The sequence below is a fragment of the Gouania willdenowi genome, chromosome 5 (assembly GCF_900634775.1).
Source record: "Gouania willdenowi chromosome 5, fGouWil2.1, whole genome shotgun sequence".
Taxonomy (NCBI): Eukaryota; Metazoa; Chordata; class Actinopteri; order Blenniiformes; family Gobiesocidae; genus Gouania; species Gouania willdenowi.
Genome location: NC_041048.1, coordinates 18,019,661 through 18,038,199, shown reverse-complemented (window position 1 = coordinate 18,038,199; position 18,539 = coordinate 18,019,661). Strand labels below are relative to the sequence as shown.

General features: G+C 41.4%; 1 protein-coding gene across 4 annotated transcripts in view; it reads right to left on the bottom strand.

The window, feature by feature from the left end:
• cacna1da (calcium channel, voltage-dependent, L type, alpha 1D subunit, a) overlaps nt 1-13,269 on the bottom strand; it is an 87,312-nt gene extending 74,043 nt beyond the window's left edge. For all 4 annotated transcript variants that reach the window (XM_028447007.1, XM_028447008.1, XM_028447009.1 and 1 more), the window contains exons 1-3: nt 13,011-13,269; nt 9,074-9,524; nt 7,309-7,414 (exon numbers count right to left, since the gene is read on the bottom strand). In XM_028447007.1, coding sequence (XP_028302808.1) covers nt 7,309-7,414; nt 9,074-9,378 — 411 coding nt within the window. In that variant the 5' untranslated portion in view covers nt 9,379-9,524; nt 13,011-13,269. The remainder of the gene's footprint in view (nt 1-7,308; nt 7,415-9,073; nt 9,525-13,010) is intronic.
• Nucleotides 13,270-18,539: the final 5,270 nt, after the last annotated feature.

The following is an 18,539-nucleotide window of genomic DNA, read 5'->3' as shown; positions in this document are numbered from 1 at the left end:
GCCCCTCTGTTGGTGGCTGGGCCACTGCATAGAGTAAAAGCACATCAAGATGGTGCGGTCGGGCGTGGCGGTGGGTCTCGGGGGGGCTTTGCCGGGGTCTCTCCTTGCGGGGTCTTTCTGGGCTGTGTCGGCCGGGTGGGGCGCGGGGGTGCCTCTCCCCCTTGGGTGTGGCTTGGTGCTTGCTTTGTCTCCTGGTGGCCTTGGGGGCGGGCCCCGCGGTGTGCGGGCCCGGGGCGGCCTGCCTCGCCGGTTTGGGGGGTGGGTGTGCTGGGGGGGTGCTGGTGTCCTCACCGGGGTTGGGGCAGGGTTGTTTGGCGCCTCGGGATGATGCTGTTTACTGGGGGGGCGGCGTTAGCTGTTCCGATGGTTGAGGTTGCTTCCGGCCGCCTGGTGGGTATGTCCTGCCATCTGCGGACTGGTGGGTGGGTCCGGGGCATCTTTGGCTGGGGGCTGCTGTCCCGCGCTGGATGTGTGCCGTTGGGGTGCCTCCGTCCCCGCGGTGGGGGTCGCCGGTTGCTCGCGGGCCGGCGGGGGGCGCTGCCCTGTGGCTTGCGCTGTCCGGGGGGCGGCGGGCCCTGGGCTGCTGGCCTTGTGCCGTCTGGGGCTGTGCGGTCCTGCTGGGCTGTGGCCGGGACCTGGGCTGGGGTGGGGGGCGCGTCCCGGGGGGCTTGGCCCGGGGGCTTGCCCTTGGGGGGTCCTGGTCCCTGGGGGTGCTCCTGGGGCCCGGGGTGCTTGGCCGGCTGGCCGGGCCGGTCCTGGCGGGGGTCTTCTGGGGCGGGTGGCGCGTGCCGCGCCCTTGCATACCTTCTGGTGCGGCCCCTGCTTGGGCGGTCCCCCGTGAGGCAGAGTGTCGGGGTTAAATTAGGGGGCCACATCCCGGCGGGGCGGTCTGGCTTGGCCTCTGGAGGGGGCCCTGGCTTTAAAGAACTGAAGCTCGTGGCGCGGGCGGCATCAGCATCTGGGGCGCCCGGGGGGGCTAGGTTGGGGTGCCTGGGGACCGACGGGGGGACTCCCAGCGGCCCCCTGGTGCCTATGCGGCTTGGGGTGTGGTCGTTCGCCCTGGGCGGGCTGCTCCTGGTGCTGCATCCATTCCGGGTCCTCCTGGCCTGGGGTCGGGTCCTTGCTGGCTCTGGGCTCACCGGCGGGGGCCCGCCGGCTGCCCGTTCGGCGTGGCTCTGGTCGTCTGCTGGGCGTGGGCTTTGGCTCCTCCGCTGGGGTCTCGGGCGGGGGGCTCTCTGGGCCCTCCCCTCGGGGGGCTGGGCGCGGGGGTGTGGGTGGTGGTGGGGGGGTGGGGGGCTGGGGGGCCTGGGGGTTGGGGGTTGGAGTCGGTGGCGTGGTGCGCTGGGTCCTTGGCTCCTTGGGGGCTTTTCGGGTGTGTATGGGGGGGGCAATGGCAGCCTCTCGGCTTGGGACCTTGGGGGCGCTCGGGGGGCTGCTTGGCCGTGGGGTGGTCGCCGGGGGCCCCTAGATCTCTAACTCTTTCTGCTGGCCCGACTGCTTCTTCGGGCCCGGGGGCGGCTTATGAGTTTTGCAGTAGCGGCTCTTGGAATCACATTTGTCATGGACGCACTGGCCTCGGGCTGTGGGATAACACTCATACTGGGCTCAACCATAGACACGTTGTTCCCAAATACCTGTTTTATGTAACTTCCACTCACTTCCTCCTCTGCTCACAGCCACCATCATTATTCCTAAGCCGCACACTGGTCACCAGACTGGCTTGATAACACAACAATAAGCACAATATACACAACCACAATTTCACATCACATCACTTGAAACTTATTGATTATTCCCCACCCATTCGTTTTCCTATCTTGTATCCCTCCTCCCTGTTAACTCCCCCCCCCCCACCCCCCTCACCCTGGTGAAACACTGCCCTCTCTCTTTTACATCCTCCCTTTAATAAAGTATTTACCCTTCCCTAGGGAGGGCTGGTGATGGTCACAATTATGCAATGAAATAAATTTATTTATTTAATTGCAATAATAAAATATGCATTGCTGTTAAAAGATTGCACTTCTTGTAGTGTTAACCTTCAACAGCATGTGCAAACAAGGAGAAAAAAAAAAAAAAAAAAAAAAAAAAAAAAAGGAAAAAAAAAAAAAAAAAAAAAAAAAAAAACTTGCTTCTCACTTTACATGTTGGGTTTTTCAGCAGTATCCTGACTCACATCAGTCCTATCAGCCCTCAGTGCACCTGGGAGGCTGCAGAGCAGAGTGGAGGAGTGGAAAATAGCACCTCTTAACAACAAACCAAGCCTGCTGCTTGCTAAGGTAAAAACCAGCTCAGCACTTTTGTCATCCAGGTCCCTCCTGTGATTGCAGCATGAGCTCTGTAGAACAACATAAGGCCAAGCTGGCACACCTGCCCTGCAATTTGTCCTCTCCCTAAAATGGAACAGTGCATTATTCCCCTGATAACTGATTTACTGCTGAATAACCAAAGGCCTGTGCACAGTGCTGAGTGTAAACTAAATATATTGTTAGTCTAAACAGTGAAATTAATGACTGTTGTATAGGGCCTTAATCATGGAAATGAATGGTTTTATTTATTTTAGTTAATATTATACATTGATACAAATTGAATACAAATTGTATTGAAAAAATAAAAAATAAAAGAATAGGAATAGGCAAGAAGCAAAAGCTTGTTTTCAGCCTATTCCTTTCCTTCCAAAAGATAAAAAACAGAATTCACATTCTGAAACAGAAAAATCAGTCTGACGCTCTCTTTCTTTATCTAAAATGTGCCCCAACACGACAAGGAAATGTCTAACATGAATACTTTGTGAGAACATCATCCATTTACCCCAATGACTGAATGTTTAGAAAGGCTTACAAACATAGCAATACTGTATTTCCAATTCAGGCCATAATTCTGTCAATCCCGTTCGCTACATGTTAAAGTGAGACTAGTGATCATGTTATCCTGTGATTGAAAATGGATGGAGAGCTTTATCTGCAGTGTGTTTTTAATGTGTTGCTATGAACAGGTGGTTCAGATTATCATGATTCCATTTCAAGTCTGACAAGTCAGGTTGCAAAGACAGGTTTAGCTGTTGGTGTATTAGTTGAACTGGTGGTTGTGTTACCTGGTGACACGTCACAGCAAAAGCATCAGCAATCACTGCGTGGGGTTTCATGCCAAATGTGAGAGTGGTTCGCTGGTTGGCAGTAATTAAAGATTTCACAAATAATGTTACGGAAACCATGTTACACGTTTCAATGGTATTTTTTCTGTTAAACAGGTGCTGAAGGTCTAGCATTGTAGCTAACGTCGCTCTTGCGGTGTCATCTTGCGGTGTCATCTTGCGTAATTGAAGCATAACCATCCAGACTTTGTAAATCATCTTGAAGCATAAAAACTGTAAATGCAGTTTACTCTATTAACCTAATAAACTATTCAGCATGTTTGGTACAATTTTCGGAAGGTTTGATAACCACTAAAGTCATCTACACAAGGAAAGATGATGAAACGACAAACTGTAACAAAATGTGGACGTGGCTTGAAAATGTGTATATCCTGAAACAGAGTTTGAGAAATTTTGAAACGGCTAAGCGGGGGCCTTGTCGTTGACTCCAGACCTGGTCCACTAAAGACTGCCAAATAAACCAATACTTTGTTATTACAGACCAGGTATGTTCAGACACTCTACACACACTACTTGGTCTCTTGCCAAACCACTTGTGATCAATCCCCTTATTTTAACAAAGTAATTGATAAATATAACTTAGTATGCTAAGAAATTAAATCATTTTGTGTGAGAAGGTTCTCATCCATCCAGGCAATGTTGATTCGGGTAGTTGAGGCAACTGGAAACATAGTTTTGCTTGAAGATATTTCACCTTTCATCCAATAGTCTTCTTCAGTTCATGTTTATTGATTTAGGTTTAAAGTTTAACTTCAAAGGCTGATTCTAAGCTTTGTAGATGAACTGGTAATCTTAGACTTTGACAACAACATGCACAGATGTTATGAGGTTCATGCACGGGATGGTGATTGACAACTAGAAGAAAAAAGGATGTGGTTTAACTCATCCACTAAGTTAAACTACCCGTTTGTCACGACTACCTATCTCAGGTACTGGACTGACTGATTTATTGATCTGAACAATCTGGCTGACTTCGAATTGGATTCAGCGACTTGTCATGAATCTAAAACATTTGGCCCGTGTTGCTTTGTGACAAAATGCTAACTCAAGCTTGCCACTGAGCAGCTTTTCTTCAGTTGGAGTATGGAAATGTATTCACTGCTAATGATGCTTTACATTTCCTAAACAAACGTGAGTAATTTCCGCATGTTTTGCCATTTTTAGATCAATCTGTCAAATGTATTTCAAAGCCAAATCTGAGAACATACCTAAGAAGACAGCGTATTGGACACTTTAATGTCCCGGCTGTCCCACTTTCTTCTGATCCACCGGCAGTGGGTAAACACTGTTAAGTCTCTTTTCAGGAGGTCAAATAATACACCTTACTTTATGAAAGTATAGTCCACGCTTTGAACTGAAGCTTATGTTTCACAGCATGTTTAACTTTCTTTCCCCTCTTTGGTAACATTTCTCAGACGAGTCCGTGCTTTTAGAAGAAGCTTTAAATAAATTCAAATATCTATAGACACATTGAATACGCTGCTCCTGAATCATTGAAAACAACAGCTGAACTCTGTTCATGTAGGATTACCAAAGCGTCTGTCTGGCTTTTGCAAGAGTGCACTTATCTTCAGCTGTGGAACAATGCTTACAACACTACATCACCCATAATTCATCACACAGACATTGATGCACAAGAGTGGTGCAGTGACGAAAATAAAGTCTATAAATAGAAAGCTGTATAAAACCTTCGTAGAGAAAAACTGTGACAGAGCACCGTGAGAGTAGGTGCAAACGTGTTTCAGCAAATATCCCAATGCTATATTATTACTGAAAACATGCAGTCCTCATCCAACGGCTTCAACAACAAAATACACGTGTGCTCAGTGTTGGGAAAGATCATTTTCTACATGAACTACTTCAAAGCTCAGTTCACACATTTTAAAATGAACTAGTTTAGTTCATAGTTCAATTTTTTTAAATAATCTATTGAATATGTTTCTGTGAGCTATTCTCCTCAGAATCCTGCATTTTCCCACACTGAACTAAAGCACCCGGCTAGTACGGACTGAAATGGAATTTGATGCTAATTGTTTCCAAGTTTGGAAAATTATCACACCTTTAGTACTACTGTCCTGTTTTTGTTTTAATAATTTCTCATTAAAACACCATTCAAGAACATGCTTCTCTGCCTGTTTTTGAGAATATCCTGTGTTTTTACACAATAACATTTCTCCCACCTGGATCATCACTGACATTTTTTTAAGTGGTCATACAGAGATGCTGTAATAATCACAGAGAAACAATCTGAGGTAGAGCTGCTGGTGCTTCAGTCTGCTGTCTCCAGCATTTTAACTCTGTGGTGGCTAGGGTTGCCAGATTAGATAATTTTCCTGTACATAATTAAAGCCCATTTACCGAGTGTTTTAGCCAGGTTTTTGTCTGGATGACTCTATAGAAATCTAGCATTCTGCTGAATGAAGTTCAGAGCGCCGCTCACAAATGTCCGAATGAACGAGCTCACAATAACGTTCATCAGGCAGAAATACCATACGTTCAGTTCACTTTTGCCCAAAATAAGAAGTTTGTGAACTATTGTTTCTTCTTCTTGCTTCTCTCGACGAGGTCAGTCGCACTCTCTGTTTCTCCCTCCCTTCCGTCTTATCTCTCCCCCAGCTGCTGCTTTGTCAGGTCTTGTGAAACTAACAAGAGCCTCTCTCTGCAACTCATCCAAAACCGGAATAATGGAATTAATTAGTTGGTCTCTCAGTGCTATCGATCAGATTTTTTTGACGCAAAGAACCAGGGGTGGTGACCCCGCATGTCCAAGCGGGACGTTTGCGGCTGGATACACACTTGACCCTTGGAACAAATGGCGAGTTGTGTGTCTGTCCATCCTTTCCGTGGAAGACGTGGAGGACATCTACATGATTGGAATAATGATAGTAGGCATGCTGCTGATCGGAGCTGGTGGCTTCCTAATCTATCGAAAAGTCCGTACTACGCTGGTGACTGTTTTGGAAAAGCTGCCAGTGATTTCTGAAGGATGTAGCAGGGCTCTGAACACTCAGACTCATGTGTTGATCAATATCAAAAGCAAGCAAGAGCTGCTTTTGGATCGTCTACGCGTTATGGATAACAACTGGGAGAAGTTAGAGACCAGGCTTGGAAGTGGAAACTAGGCCACTCATTGGATTACAGCAGAGAGACCCAGGACAGAAGGCTATTGGAAATTAACATAGCCTGTATCAAATCACATTGCTTATCTCCCTTTCGGCTCCCCAGCCAGCCAAGGCTAAAGCCAAGGTTGTCTCAATTCTTATCACCAGGAAGTTTCTGCAGACGGCGGCTCTTACCCCCACTCCCTCCCCCCGCTCCCTCCCTACATTCCTCCTGGAACTGTTGATGCTGAACTTTTCCACACGTCATCTGGTTGTCAGTAACGCAGCTACAGGTCTTCAACTTCAAATGCCTCGTCGGCCATCTTTCCCCACCTCCCAACCGCAGCTGCATGGAGGCGTGGTTGCAGCGCCGACTGGCAGCACGCCCATGTCCCCAAACGGCTGGACTCCTGTTGTTCTTCCCACCTGACCCCCTCCCCCAGCCAACCTCCCACCCAACCCTTCCTACATGCCTTGTCTCGAGTTGTTTGACTGTGTCATGCTTACATTTATGTTTGCAGAGGCGGTTTTTTTCCTGGTTTCACACTGCTTTCTCTGTTTAGGGAAATCAGTTTCAAACTGGCAGTTTTTTTTTCCCCTCACCCCTCCTCTCCTCCTGTTATTGATCCTTTTTTCACCTAAATATGTGGGCACCGCAAATGGCTGCTCCGGTGTGTTGATGTGTCTCCTTTCACTGCAACTACCTAGTCAAATTCCTCGTATTGTTCTAAACTGTACCTGGTCAATAAAACTGATTCTGATTCTGATTCTGATTCTGAACGCATTCAGGCGCAACACTGTGTGCTATTCTCAAAACGGAGGGATACTAAGCCATTCTCACTTCATAAATAACAGGACAAAAACAGGCACAGGATGAGACAACAGGATAAAATCTTTCTTATCTCAAAGATAGCAAATCAACCTTTGCTTTTAATCATCGTTAAAGTTATACTAACATTAAAACATCAACTGTGGAGTTTATTGAATGGTGACGACACAGACATCAAAAGTCACTTAAAAATCTACTGATGACAATGATAAATGGGAAAGACTCACCAGATCGTGGTTTACGGAGTTGGAATCATCTTCAGGAAAAGGGACATAAACAGCTAAGGCCATGCAGTTGGCAAAAATAGCAATTAATATAAATATATCAAATGGCCTGGGAAATCAGGTTAAGGAAAACAATAAAAAATGACACAACTTGGCAAGAGTTAGGAACAACTTTGCTGTTAAATTATACATAATATGAACAGGTGTAGAATGTGTGACTGTAATTCAGCTGTCATTTAATACTAATGTCTACAAAACCCCATTTGTCCTCTATATAGATTACAGTAAACAATTACCGGCCGTAAGGTCATCTATCTGGATATTGCCTTACCTGCCTCAACGATTTGCCAAAACAGCATTCATTCTCACTTCACTCTACCTATCACAAAGCCAGCACATAAAAAAAGAGAAACACACACACTCATTTGCTCATACAGGAAATTTAGAGACTCAAATTTACCTATAATACATGCTGTTGGGCTAACAGAGAAGAGCATGGTTCCTAGAAAAAAAAAACATGCAAGAGTGAGAAGAACACGCAAACTTCCCACAGCGGCCAAAGGTGTCCACCTCAGGAGTTGAGTCCAGTTCCTGTGAGCTAGCCATGCTAATCACTATAGCATTGTGCTCACCAGAACAGCAACAAACTGATTAAAAAATGCAAATACATTCAATTGTGTTGATAATTGAGTGAAGCTGAATTAGAGCTATGGCACAGGCTCTACCAAAATAACTTCAACAATGCCATATCTCTTTAGCCATATAAATTAGTAACAAGTTCTACTTAATCTATTATTACACAATATTTTGAGTTCACAACTACTCACATTCTGAGCTATGCCTTACTCAAAAAAATAAGTAAATGTGCCTGGTGTTTCTAGGTCAATTTATCAGGTCAGGTGTTTCAAATTGTTGTCATAAAATAGTTAAAAACTACTCATTATTTCAGTTTCCAGCTTTACTATAAAAAAAAAACAAGTAGAAAAGGTTAAATTGAAGAAAATTTTGTGATTTTACTTGATAACTATTATTCAAAATAGTGATTACAACACCCCAAAATAGTTGTTTACAGTGTGCAAGATCCTGCAATTCTTTACATTCATGAGCAACGCACCATCCTAAGTTCCTACAAGGCAAAGTTAAGTCCAACAAATGGGGGTACGCGATGGGACTACAGGGGGTACTTGAGAGGGAGAGTGAAAAATTAACAAATGAAAGCATTCAAAAATATGGGGTTATACAATGTTTATTTTTAGTTAAAAATGATAATCATAATAATGATGATGGAAATTATCTTGATTTGAAAATTAACTGAAAATAGTACAGTTTTGGTCCCAAACCAGACGGGAGATGACTGTAAATGATAAAAACTATAGAAATAAATCTATTCATGAGACACTACTGTTTTATTCTAATTATATATAAAATATAAAATGTGTGTTAACACTCACTCATTCATTCCATTATTATGCTCTATAGTTGTATAGTATTCTCAGCAAAATGTTGTAGTCGGACAAAGGGGGCACTTGTATTCAGAAATAAGAGAAAGGGGTACTTGAGCCAAAAAAATGGAATGCACTGCATTGAATGTGAGGCAGTCTCTGACATTTGATAAAGCTGATATCTAGTAGTGGAAGCCAAATAGCCGCTGTAGATATATTGAATTTTCTCAATTCATTCAACACTCAATAGTACGATGAAACACAAATCCACAACATTAATTACGTTTTGGACTTATAGTTCCCTGTTAGCTCATGGTAAAGGATACTTCCACTCCACCAGGCTGATGCAGGCCCTTCGTATAGGGTTGTTGAGTTTGAGGCAGAACAGAGCCCTGGGAGGCCTGCTGTTGGCGTTACTGCCTTGTTTCTTGCTTTTGGCATACTGCTGCCTCTTCTTCTGTGCCAACGCACCTACCGGGATGGTAGAGGATGTTGGAGCAGTTGGGGCGGGAGGAGCCGGTGGGAGAGCAGGGGCCGGAGCCGGGGTAGTGGCTGGGGTCGAAGTGGGCGGGGCTTCTGGGGCAGTGGGAGGAGAGGGGGCTGGGTCTAGGGTAGGCCCGTTGGCGCTCATGGTGTGGGCGTGGGTCTGTGAGGAGCATCCAGCAGCATGGATCTGCCAGGGAAGACAGGGAAGCTAGAAGAGGGCAGAGCAGTCTGACCAATGATCTGGTACGTCACCAGGGTGAGTGACTCTGATGCTGCTGGCATAATTTGCCCCTGAAAAAGAAACAAAAATGGTGTCAGTGCATTTTGTACTTTCCATTCTACGTTCAAGGCTGCTCAAAGGTCTTATGATGCTTTTATGCAAAAAAACGTCACATTAAGATTATTCAACTGAGGACAGTTAATCTTTATATGGCTCCTCATTCAGTATAATAATTTCTAAATGGCCTCAATGTGTCACATGTGTGAGGTCAATACACCCAATCACTGTAATAAAACCTTGTAAAGGTAATTGACCTGGAACTTTTAAATAAAATCCTAAAAAAACGGTGTTTGCCAAATTGCATTACCAAGTTATTAATGTGCAGGGATCTTTTAGTATACCTTTTATGAGAGGCAATAGTCATTCATCCACCTCTAAAACTTACATTATTTAGTTTGGGGCTCTTTTGTGTCCTGCCCCAATGTGTAAGCCAACATATTTTACTTCTGTTATTTGATATGATCCATCTTTGCATGAGAACATGCAAACTTTACACAGGAAGAGTCCAATTTACAGGACTTAAACCTATCAATCACCAAACCTCCACCAAGCACCAAATATCCTCTTTGTCAGATATTGGCAGTTATGTGGATCAGTGATGCTGATCATGGTATATGATCATTCACATGCACTTTAAAGGCTTGGAAGAAATTTCCATCGCCATGAATAACAATGCAGTAGGTCCAAATGTATGGACACATAAATGAGCAACCTGGGTCTGATCTACATGAAACTTGATGAGGTAATTGAAGAATGAATCCAACGTAACTGAGTCAAATTGCATAAAGATCTGTAAATTACTAACCTATCTCTCATCTTTGTTTTTTAACCATTCACTAGACTTTTCTGACCCCAAGGTTGAAAACATTGGTCTAAGGCAGGGGTCACCAACCTTTCTGAAACTGTGAACTACTACTGAATAGTCTGAAGATCTACCAGTTTAAAAAGCACTTCTTAAATACCAAATGTTCACAGTTTCTGAGTTTCAATTTAAAGGGTAAGATAATAAGGAGTGCTAGCAGTAACTTAAAATGGTAGGAAATGTTAACGTTTCAACATGCAACACTTTATTTCTCCTAATTCATGCAATTGTTTCATTTTCATTACATTTCATAAAAAATTATCATCTTCCTATTTTCCTAGAGACTAACAAACAACTTAACATTTGTGCAATGTAACAATTATGTCATATTTTATGAAAACGCACCTTGAGTTATCAAAAATATATCTTATATATCATATTGTATATAGCGTATCACAACCCACACAACAACAAATCTGCATCACTTAAAAACTATCACTATTAAGTGACATTAAACATTTAAAGATGGTTCATTTAATACTAAAACTTTATCACGTGCAGCAGTATTTAACTGTACTAAGTACTAACTACATCTGTCACATGTATTTGTCTTTGTGGGTTTGAATCCAGGGAAGTAAATCAGATTTTAGATGGAGCTCATTGGTGACTAGAGTCCCTGAGTAGGGGTGTAAAGCTTAACCGATCTAGATCGATTAATCGATTGTTTAGTCAAATCTATATAATCTGTATAAACATTGATATCCATCTTCCGCTTTTATTTTATCGTTTAAACACCAAACGTTAGTTGGGAAAAAAAAAAAACAGATTATTGTCTGATATCAATCGCAAGCCTCTAAATCGAAACAAATTGGAATCGTATCATGGCAGACTTCGTGACATCAGCAAATATCAAATCATCAGAATGAAACGGGCGATTTACACCCCTATCCTTGAGGGCACCTCACATGGTCGTGTTGGTGACCTCTGGTCTAAGTCTATCTTTACTTAACTCATTGGCTGACTACAAAGCACATGGAAATACTAAAGGTAAACCACACACTTTAATTGTATCCCATATAAGGCTTGGCGATATGGACCAAAAAAATCATATCTCAATACTTTTTCTCAAAATTCCAATTATTATTATTGTTAACTCAATAAAGTCTTACCAGAAAGACAATTCTTGGTTACATTTGCTAAAGAAAAAAGCCACACAGACACATTTATTTACAAACAGATGTACAATATGTTCCACTTTTGGCTTTTTCTCCTCTAAGGGACAGCACATGTGAGTGAGTTCTGTAGTGTGGCATGTTTAGGTGAAGGTCTGCGTTACGACACACACGGGAATCCATCGAACTCTGCTTTTCATGTTGTTCTGATAAGTAACGAAAGCAAACTCCTAAAACGAGTATTTTAATACAAAATAAGTTATAAAAATAAATATCTTAGAAATATAGAAAAACTGCAAAGGACACTGTTTGACTGTACTCTATGAATAATAATAAATACTTGCATGAAGTGATTTGTACTGTGTGACTGTAAATATAAAAACAAGTTCAAAAAATATAGATATATCTCGATGTAGGCGATATTGTCATTTTCTATATTACCAAAACAGAAAACTGGAGAAAAATCTTGAATCCTGATATAATGCCCAGCTCTAATCCCATAACATGACGTTGTTTTTCTATAGAAGTATAATAATAATAATACTTCATATTCTATTGTCAATTGTGCACATGCTGGGTTTAAATAACTGCAACACATAGAAATATAGCAGGGGGCTTCACTTTGAAACCACTGTGGTAGTAAACAGATGAAGAGCAGCATCAGGCAGGAGGAAACTGGTAATTTGCTCAGTTGTGTAAGTCCTTGAAATGCGAGCAGGCCCTGCATGGAAGAAACTGTAAAGGTCACATTGCAGCCATGCTCCATGGATTTAATCCGCCAAGTGCTATGACTACAGCACGTGCAGAGGAGCCAATGTCATGTATGACCGTCACTCTACAGACTGTCAGTGCTCTGTCTGTCTGTCTGTCTGTCTGTCTGTCTGTCTCCTTTGTGCCTCAGTGAGAAGTCAATGTGTGAACAATCAATGTATATGAAGGCTCTCCATCCACTGCTACACCAAGGATGGAAATGAAAAGTGACATTTTCAACCAGTGATTCGTGACTAACTAAATTTACATTGTGTGTGTGCGTGTGTGTTTCTCCTCAGACCTACCAAGGTAAGACGTGTTCTGTCTAAAACACACCAAGGGGAGATGACACACACACACACACACACACACACACACGCACACACACACACACACACACACACGCTAGATGATCCTTCTATTCATTCTGCAGAAACAATTCTCACATCTAGTAGAAAACCAGTGATTCCCCGACACCGAGCAGCTCCAGATCCGGGTCTTTTATGCACAAACCAGTCTGGCCATCAAACCCAGTTCACATGGACGAGGCTGTATTGTTTATGACAAAAACAAAGAGGCCACCGTCGTCTGCATCCAACAAACGTGACAGCGCACAGAGAGGAAAGTGGCCATTACTGCCAGCTGTCCTCTCACAACAATAACATGTATTACATTAATAAGCCTCGTCACTGGCAGCTATGCTAATAGGCTAACTTCATTTGGGGGGGTGGGGTGGGGGGGGGGAGCTGTATAAGCAGCACAGCAGGCGATACCTTTTCTCCTGTGAGGACTCTATGGTGGAGCCGCGGTGCTGTCCGCTCGGTAACACGAGTCCAAAGACGCGGGTCCGGTGTCAGGCGGCGGTGGAGAGGAAAGGAGAGGAGAGGAGAGAGGGTCCGGACCGGAGCATTAATTAGGCTCCTCCATGGTGATGCTGGAGAGCTGGAGACAGGAGAGTGCGCAGCAGACAACAGAGCAGCCTCCATCCGCTCTCTGCTGCTCGTCGCTGTGTGTGCACGCAGAGCGAGCTCTCTCTCCTGCACCAGCACCCAAAGGTGGCCTGCTTCACCTGCCCTATATTTACTAACTAGGGGTGTAAGGATACGCTCAACCTACGATTCCATTCGAATCCCGATATTTAGTCTATTGGGATGTAATGATACATGAATGAAAACTAGAGATAATATTTGTAGTCAAAATACAGATTATTATTCTTTTTATTTAAATTGAAGTTAAATTGAATTTTTTTAAAAATGAAAACAAATACACAGTATTTTCTTATAGGGCGCACAGTGGCTTAGTGGTTATAGGGCTGGGCGAAATATCGATTTTCAAGATATATTTGACCTTTCTATTTTGGTGATATAGAAAATTCCAATATCACCTATATCGATATATGTAGTTTTCATAGCTTATTTTGTATCAAAATATTTGTTTTAGGAGTTGCTGCTTTTGCTACTTCTCAGAACAACATAAAAAGTAGGGGTGTCCCGATCCAACATCGATATCGGATATCGGCCCGATATCAGCCTGAAAACGGATATCGGATATCGAATTCAAATTTCCAAGTTTTATTATTTTTCCCCAATTATTTTTTTATTTACTTTATTCAATTGTAAAATACTGTAGATGTTATGTTGAAGGTTAACATTTATGTACCCAATTGGTTAATAATAAATGGGTCAGTTGCCTACTGTTGCTGACTATTGTTCTCTGTTTGAGTGACATTCCTTTTCTAACATTCCACATTACAAAATAAGTAATTTTTTTTTTTTTATGAAAGAATATCGGATCAATATCGGTATCAGCCGATACGCAAGGCTGCAATATCGGTATCATATCGGAAATTAAAAAGTTGTATTAGGACATCCCTGATAAAAAGCACAGTTAGACAGATTTCTGAGTGCATCCTAACCCAGATCTACTACTAAACAAGCCTTATTACAGAACTCACTCACACTTGCTGTCTCTTAAAATGGAAAACGCCAAAAGTGGCACATATTGGGCCACTATTTGTTTTTTTTTTGTTTTTTTAATGTGCGTGTGTGGCATTTTGCATCAGCTAATTTAACCCAGAATTGTCTTTCTGGTCAGACTTAGTTTTAATTCAAATTATTAAGATTTATATCATATATCGCCAATTTCAGAAAAATATCAAGATGTGAGTTTTAATCCATATCGCCCAGTGCTCGTGGTTAGCACATTGCCTCACAGCAAGAAGGTTCTGGGTTCAAGCCTTGGGGTGGAAACTTGGGTCTTTTCTGTGTGGACTTTGCATGTTCTCCCTGTGCTGCGAGGGTTTTCTGCAGGTACTCTGGCTTCCTTTCACAATCCAAACAGGCTGTAATATCACCAAGTTTATCATGCTCATCGTCTCATCTCGTGAACTTTGTATATTGTTCCACTCGTAAACTAAAGAGATTTTGAAATTCAAGTTAAACAACCAAATCAACAAAAACATTAGGAGCTGACATCTCAATCTAAGTTAAAGCCATAACTGAAATATAACTCAAATGAGAATTTCAAACCGGAGGGGCACTCAAATGCAACTTGTTCCACAGCTTTAAACAGAGCACAAACATTAGATCAGTCCCCGCAGCTTTTTTCATGCTTTGATACAGACACCAACTTTACCTCAACATCTGGAAGAACATCTGTATTGTCCTTCTTCCACTTGCTCTCAGATCTTCTGGCCTAACAGCCTTGTGTTGTTGTTGATCTCGTGCTCAGTTCTGTGTTTTCTAACCTTGTCTTCCCATATTTGGAAGTGAACTATGGTTTATTGCTTGAAGACTGTTTTCCTTGTAATTATGTATTGGTGCAACATTCTTTTTTGGGGCTAAATTGTATATTCTAATGAGAATAATCTGCCTCTCTACATCAATTTTGACAGGCTGTTTTTTAATATATATTTAGATGCAAGGCTTTGCTTACATCACCCTAGCGTGAGTTAGTGTTTGTATAAAAAGGAGTAAATATTATATTACATCATTAATGGGAGAGATCTGAGAAGAAAACCACAGCTGACCTTTGAAGGGAAAGAAACTAATATTTATCTAACAGCGTGGTGGTGAGCTAAATCTGCAGCCAGCTCCACTGTTTTGGTATAGATCGAAAGAAACACAGCTTGAGGCTTAGTTACAAAAGAGGGTTAACAAACAATCCTTGAATTACACTTTAGTTTAGTGTAAGAGAGCCAAAAATAAAGAGAAAAGATGGAGATAGGAACTACAACAATCACTAGGAATAAATAGTTGCTCCCTGGTAAAGACAGTAAAAGACAGTAGCTCTAACAACAGGTAAAATGATAAACTTGCAATATCACAGCCTGTAAATGCAGTACTGGCACGCATTTACTTTGCCTCCGGGTCCTAGTGCCAGCTGTCTGGTGAAGCCTGTTCCGTTTACCGTGTTTACCGAGGTCAGGTTTTTTTTTTTTTTTTTCACTTGTCTGCACATGCTGTCAAAGGTCAACACTACAAGAAGTGCAATCATTTTAAGACAGCAATGCATGTTTTGGTATTGCAATGAAATACATTTCTTTATTTTATTGCTTAATTGTGACCATCACCAGCCCTCCCTAAGGAAGGATAAGAAACATTTTTTTATCGGGAGGATATAAACAGGGAGAGCAGTGTTACACCTAGGTGAGGGGGTGAGGGGGGAGGGGGAAGGGAGCTTGGAGGAGAGACTCAAGGCAGGAAATAGAAAGGGTGGGGAAGAATTGATTATTTTAAAGTGAGAGTGAGATGTGAAGTTGTAGTAGAACATATTGTGCTTATTATGTTGTGTAATCAAGCCAGTCTGGTGACAAGTGTGAAGCTTAGGTAAAATGTCTCATATTTTGCATTTTATGGACATTAATATTCTGTAAAGCACCCTTTCCCCTTAACCTCTGATCTGAAATGTTTTCATTAGTGTTAATTAGTAGTTAATTATAATATTTTTTGCTAAAGTAATGGTATTAAAAAGCATTGTGTTATGTGTCACACATCCAAATTCATGTACTCCCACTGTAATAAAACGCTACAGAGTGATCAATTGCCTTGACCGACAAAATACCCTCATTTGGATTTAAATTTCCTTCATTTGTCATGCTGATGTCTCCATTACCAAAGCACTAATGAAACAGCGTTGGCTGTGCGAGGTTGGAATTATCGACCTATAGTAGGAATGAGTATTTCAATTTGAGGTAAAGCTAATTAATGTTTGCTTTTATAAAACTGCATCGATCAATATCCAAGTGTAAAATGAACACAGATGGGAGAAATGAGAGAAAATCATACCTGATGAAAGAAGAGAATCTAACCGATATCAGCTCTTCATCCCTCAGAGCAGAATTCAGAATCCCTTTATTTATCCCTTAACCAGAGAAGGCATGAAGATCACCAAGGGCAGCAGCAGCTTTTGATCAGTGACGAGCCAACGGCTGAGCCCAGAGGCGAGGATGAAATTCACCATATCACCTTACCTGTGCACCCAGGACAAAAGTTTCTTGTTAAACCCTCTTTAATTATTTAAATGTATATGTGTCCACGTCAGCTGGGCTTTTTCAAGCGTTTTATTGTGTCTGAAGGTGAAGGCAAAGTCAGGAACCTTCTAATGATAAAACCTTAAGCAGCTATCTGACAGGAAGGGGGATGGAAATCAACAAGACCAGGGCTGTTTCTCAATTCTAACTATGCATACTCCGTACTTGTGAACTCCAAGGTACGGACTTGTGGGAGCAAACTTAAGGAACAGACTTGCTGAGTGTGCAAGCAAGGACTTTGTATACTCATCGTTTTGGGACAAAGCAATCTTCCTGACATCATTGTGCGCAAGAGTGTTGAGTATGTGGGCTCCACTGTAATAAATAATATGTATCATTGAGTAGATGTCATTGTTGTAAATATTAATTATTTTGTAAACCAATAAAACATTTGGTGATAAATTGAAAAATTCTGAACAGATTTTGTGAAAATATTATGTATGACAACAATAATAAAATATCTTATATTGAAATTAGGTATTTGAATTCTTACTTATTAATTACATTTTAAGGTATTGAATTCATAATAATTGTAAAAAGAAATAAATAGTAAAAAAAAAAACAGCTAAAAAGCTAATAAATAATTCTGGATAGATTTTGGAAATACTTTAGGCTCACTAAGACCAATAATAATATTATCAATAATATTGATAATAGAATATAATATAAAAGTCATTCTCCTTTTTGAATAAGGTATTTTAATTTTCAATAAGTATTACATAAAAAATGAAAATATTTTCTTTTGAACAAAACAGGATCTGCACCACTTCAAACTCCTAATCTCATGCCTTATTATTTTATTATTATTATTATTATTATTATTATTATTATTATTATTATTATTATTATTATTATTATTATTATTATTATTATTATTATTATTATTATTATTATTATTATTATTATGTTCCATATCAATGCATTTTTTTTAACTTGTGCATGCTGGGAAATATAACTGGCGGAATACGCATGAAGTCTCCTCTGATGCATGCAAAACTGGGGGAGCAAGTTCTCATCTGGTGATTTACAGCAGACTTGCTGAGAAGCAGACTTTGAGTTGGAACAGGACTTGGGCAGCGCGTGATGACGTTTCACGAGTCCACGAGCACACAAGTCCGCACAAGTTCACAGATTGAAAAATGGCCCATGAGTGATGAGATCAGCATCAGGAACAATACCTCAGGACATCATGACATGCACAAAAGTGAACACACAGACTGCAGATTCAGACACTTGGGGTATTCTCCTTCACTTTTGTCTTAATTTACCAAGAGAACTAACAGCACAAAAAAAGCAGATGATGTGACTGACTCGTCCAAAGCATGCAATCTATTTTACAAGAGCTCCCTTTTTCTTATTAATGAATTCAAGTACCCCCTTTGTCATACGACAACATTTTGCTCAAAATTCTATGAAAAAACAACTATAGATTAGATATTTTTCATAGTTTTTATCACTTATGGTCATCTCCCGCCTTGTGTGGGACCAAGACTCACTTTTGTATTTTCAGTTCATGTTGTTGTTTGTCTGTTCTTTTTAAAATTCAGTATATTTTTCTCTTATTTTATGTGTTTTTGTTGTCGTTTTGTGAGTTGCTGGTAATATTTAGTGCGATTATAATTTTAAAGAAAAAAACAAAACAAAACAAAACATTACAATTTTAATGCTTTCATTTGATAATTGTCTACCCTCTACCCTCTCTCTCTCTCTCTCTCTCTCTCTCTAAAGTACCCCCTTAGTGACATTGCGTAACCCCATTTGAGAAACACTG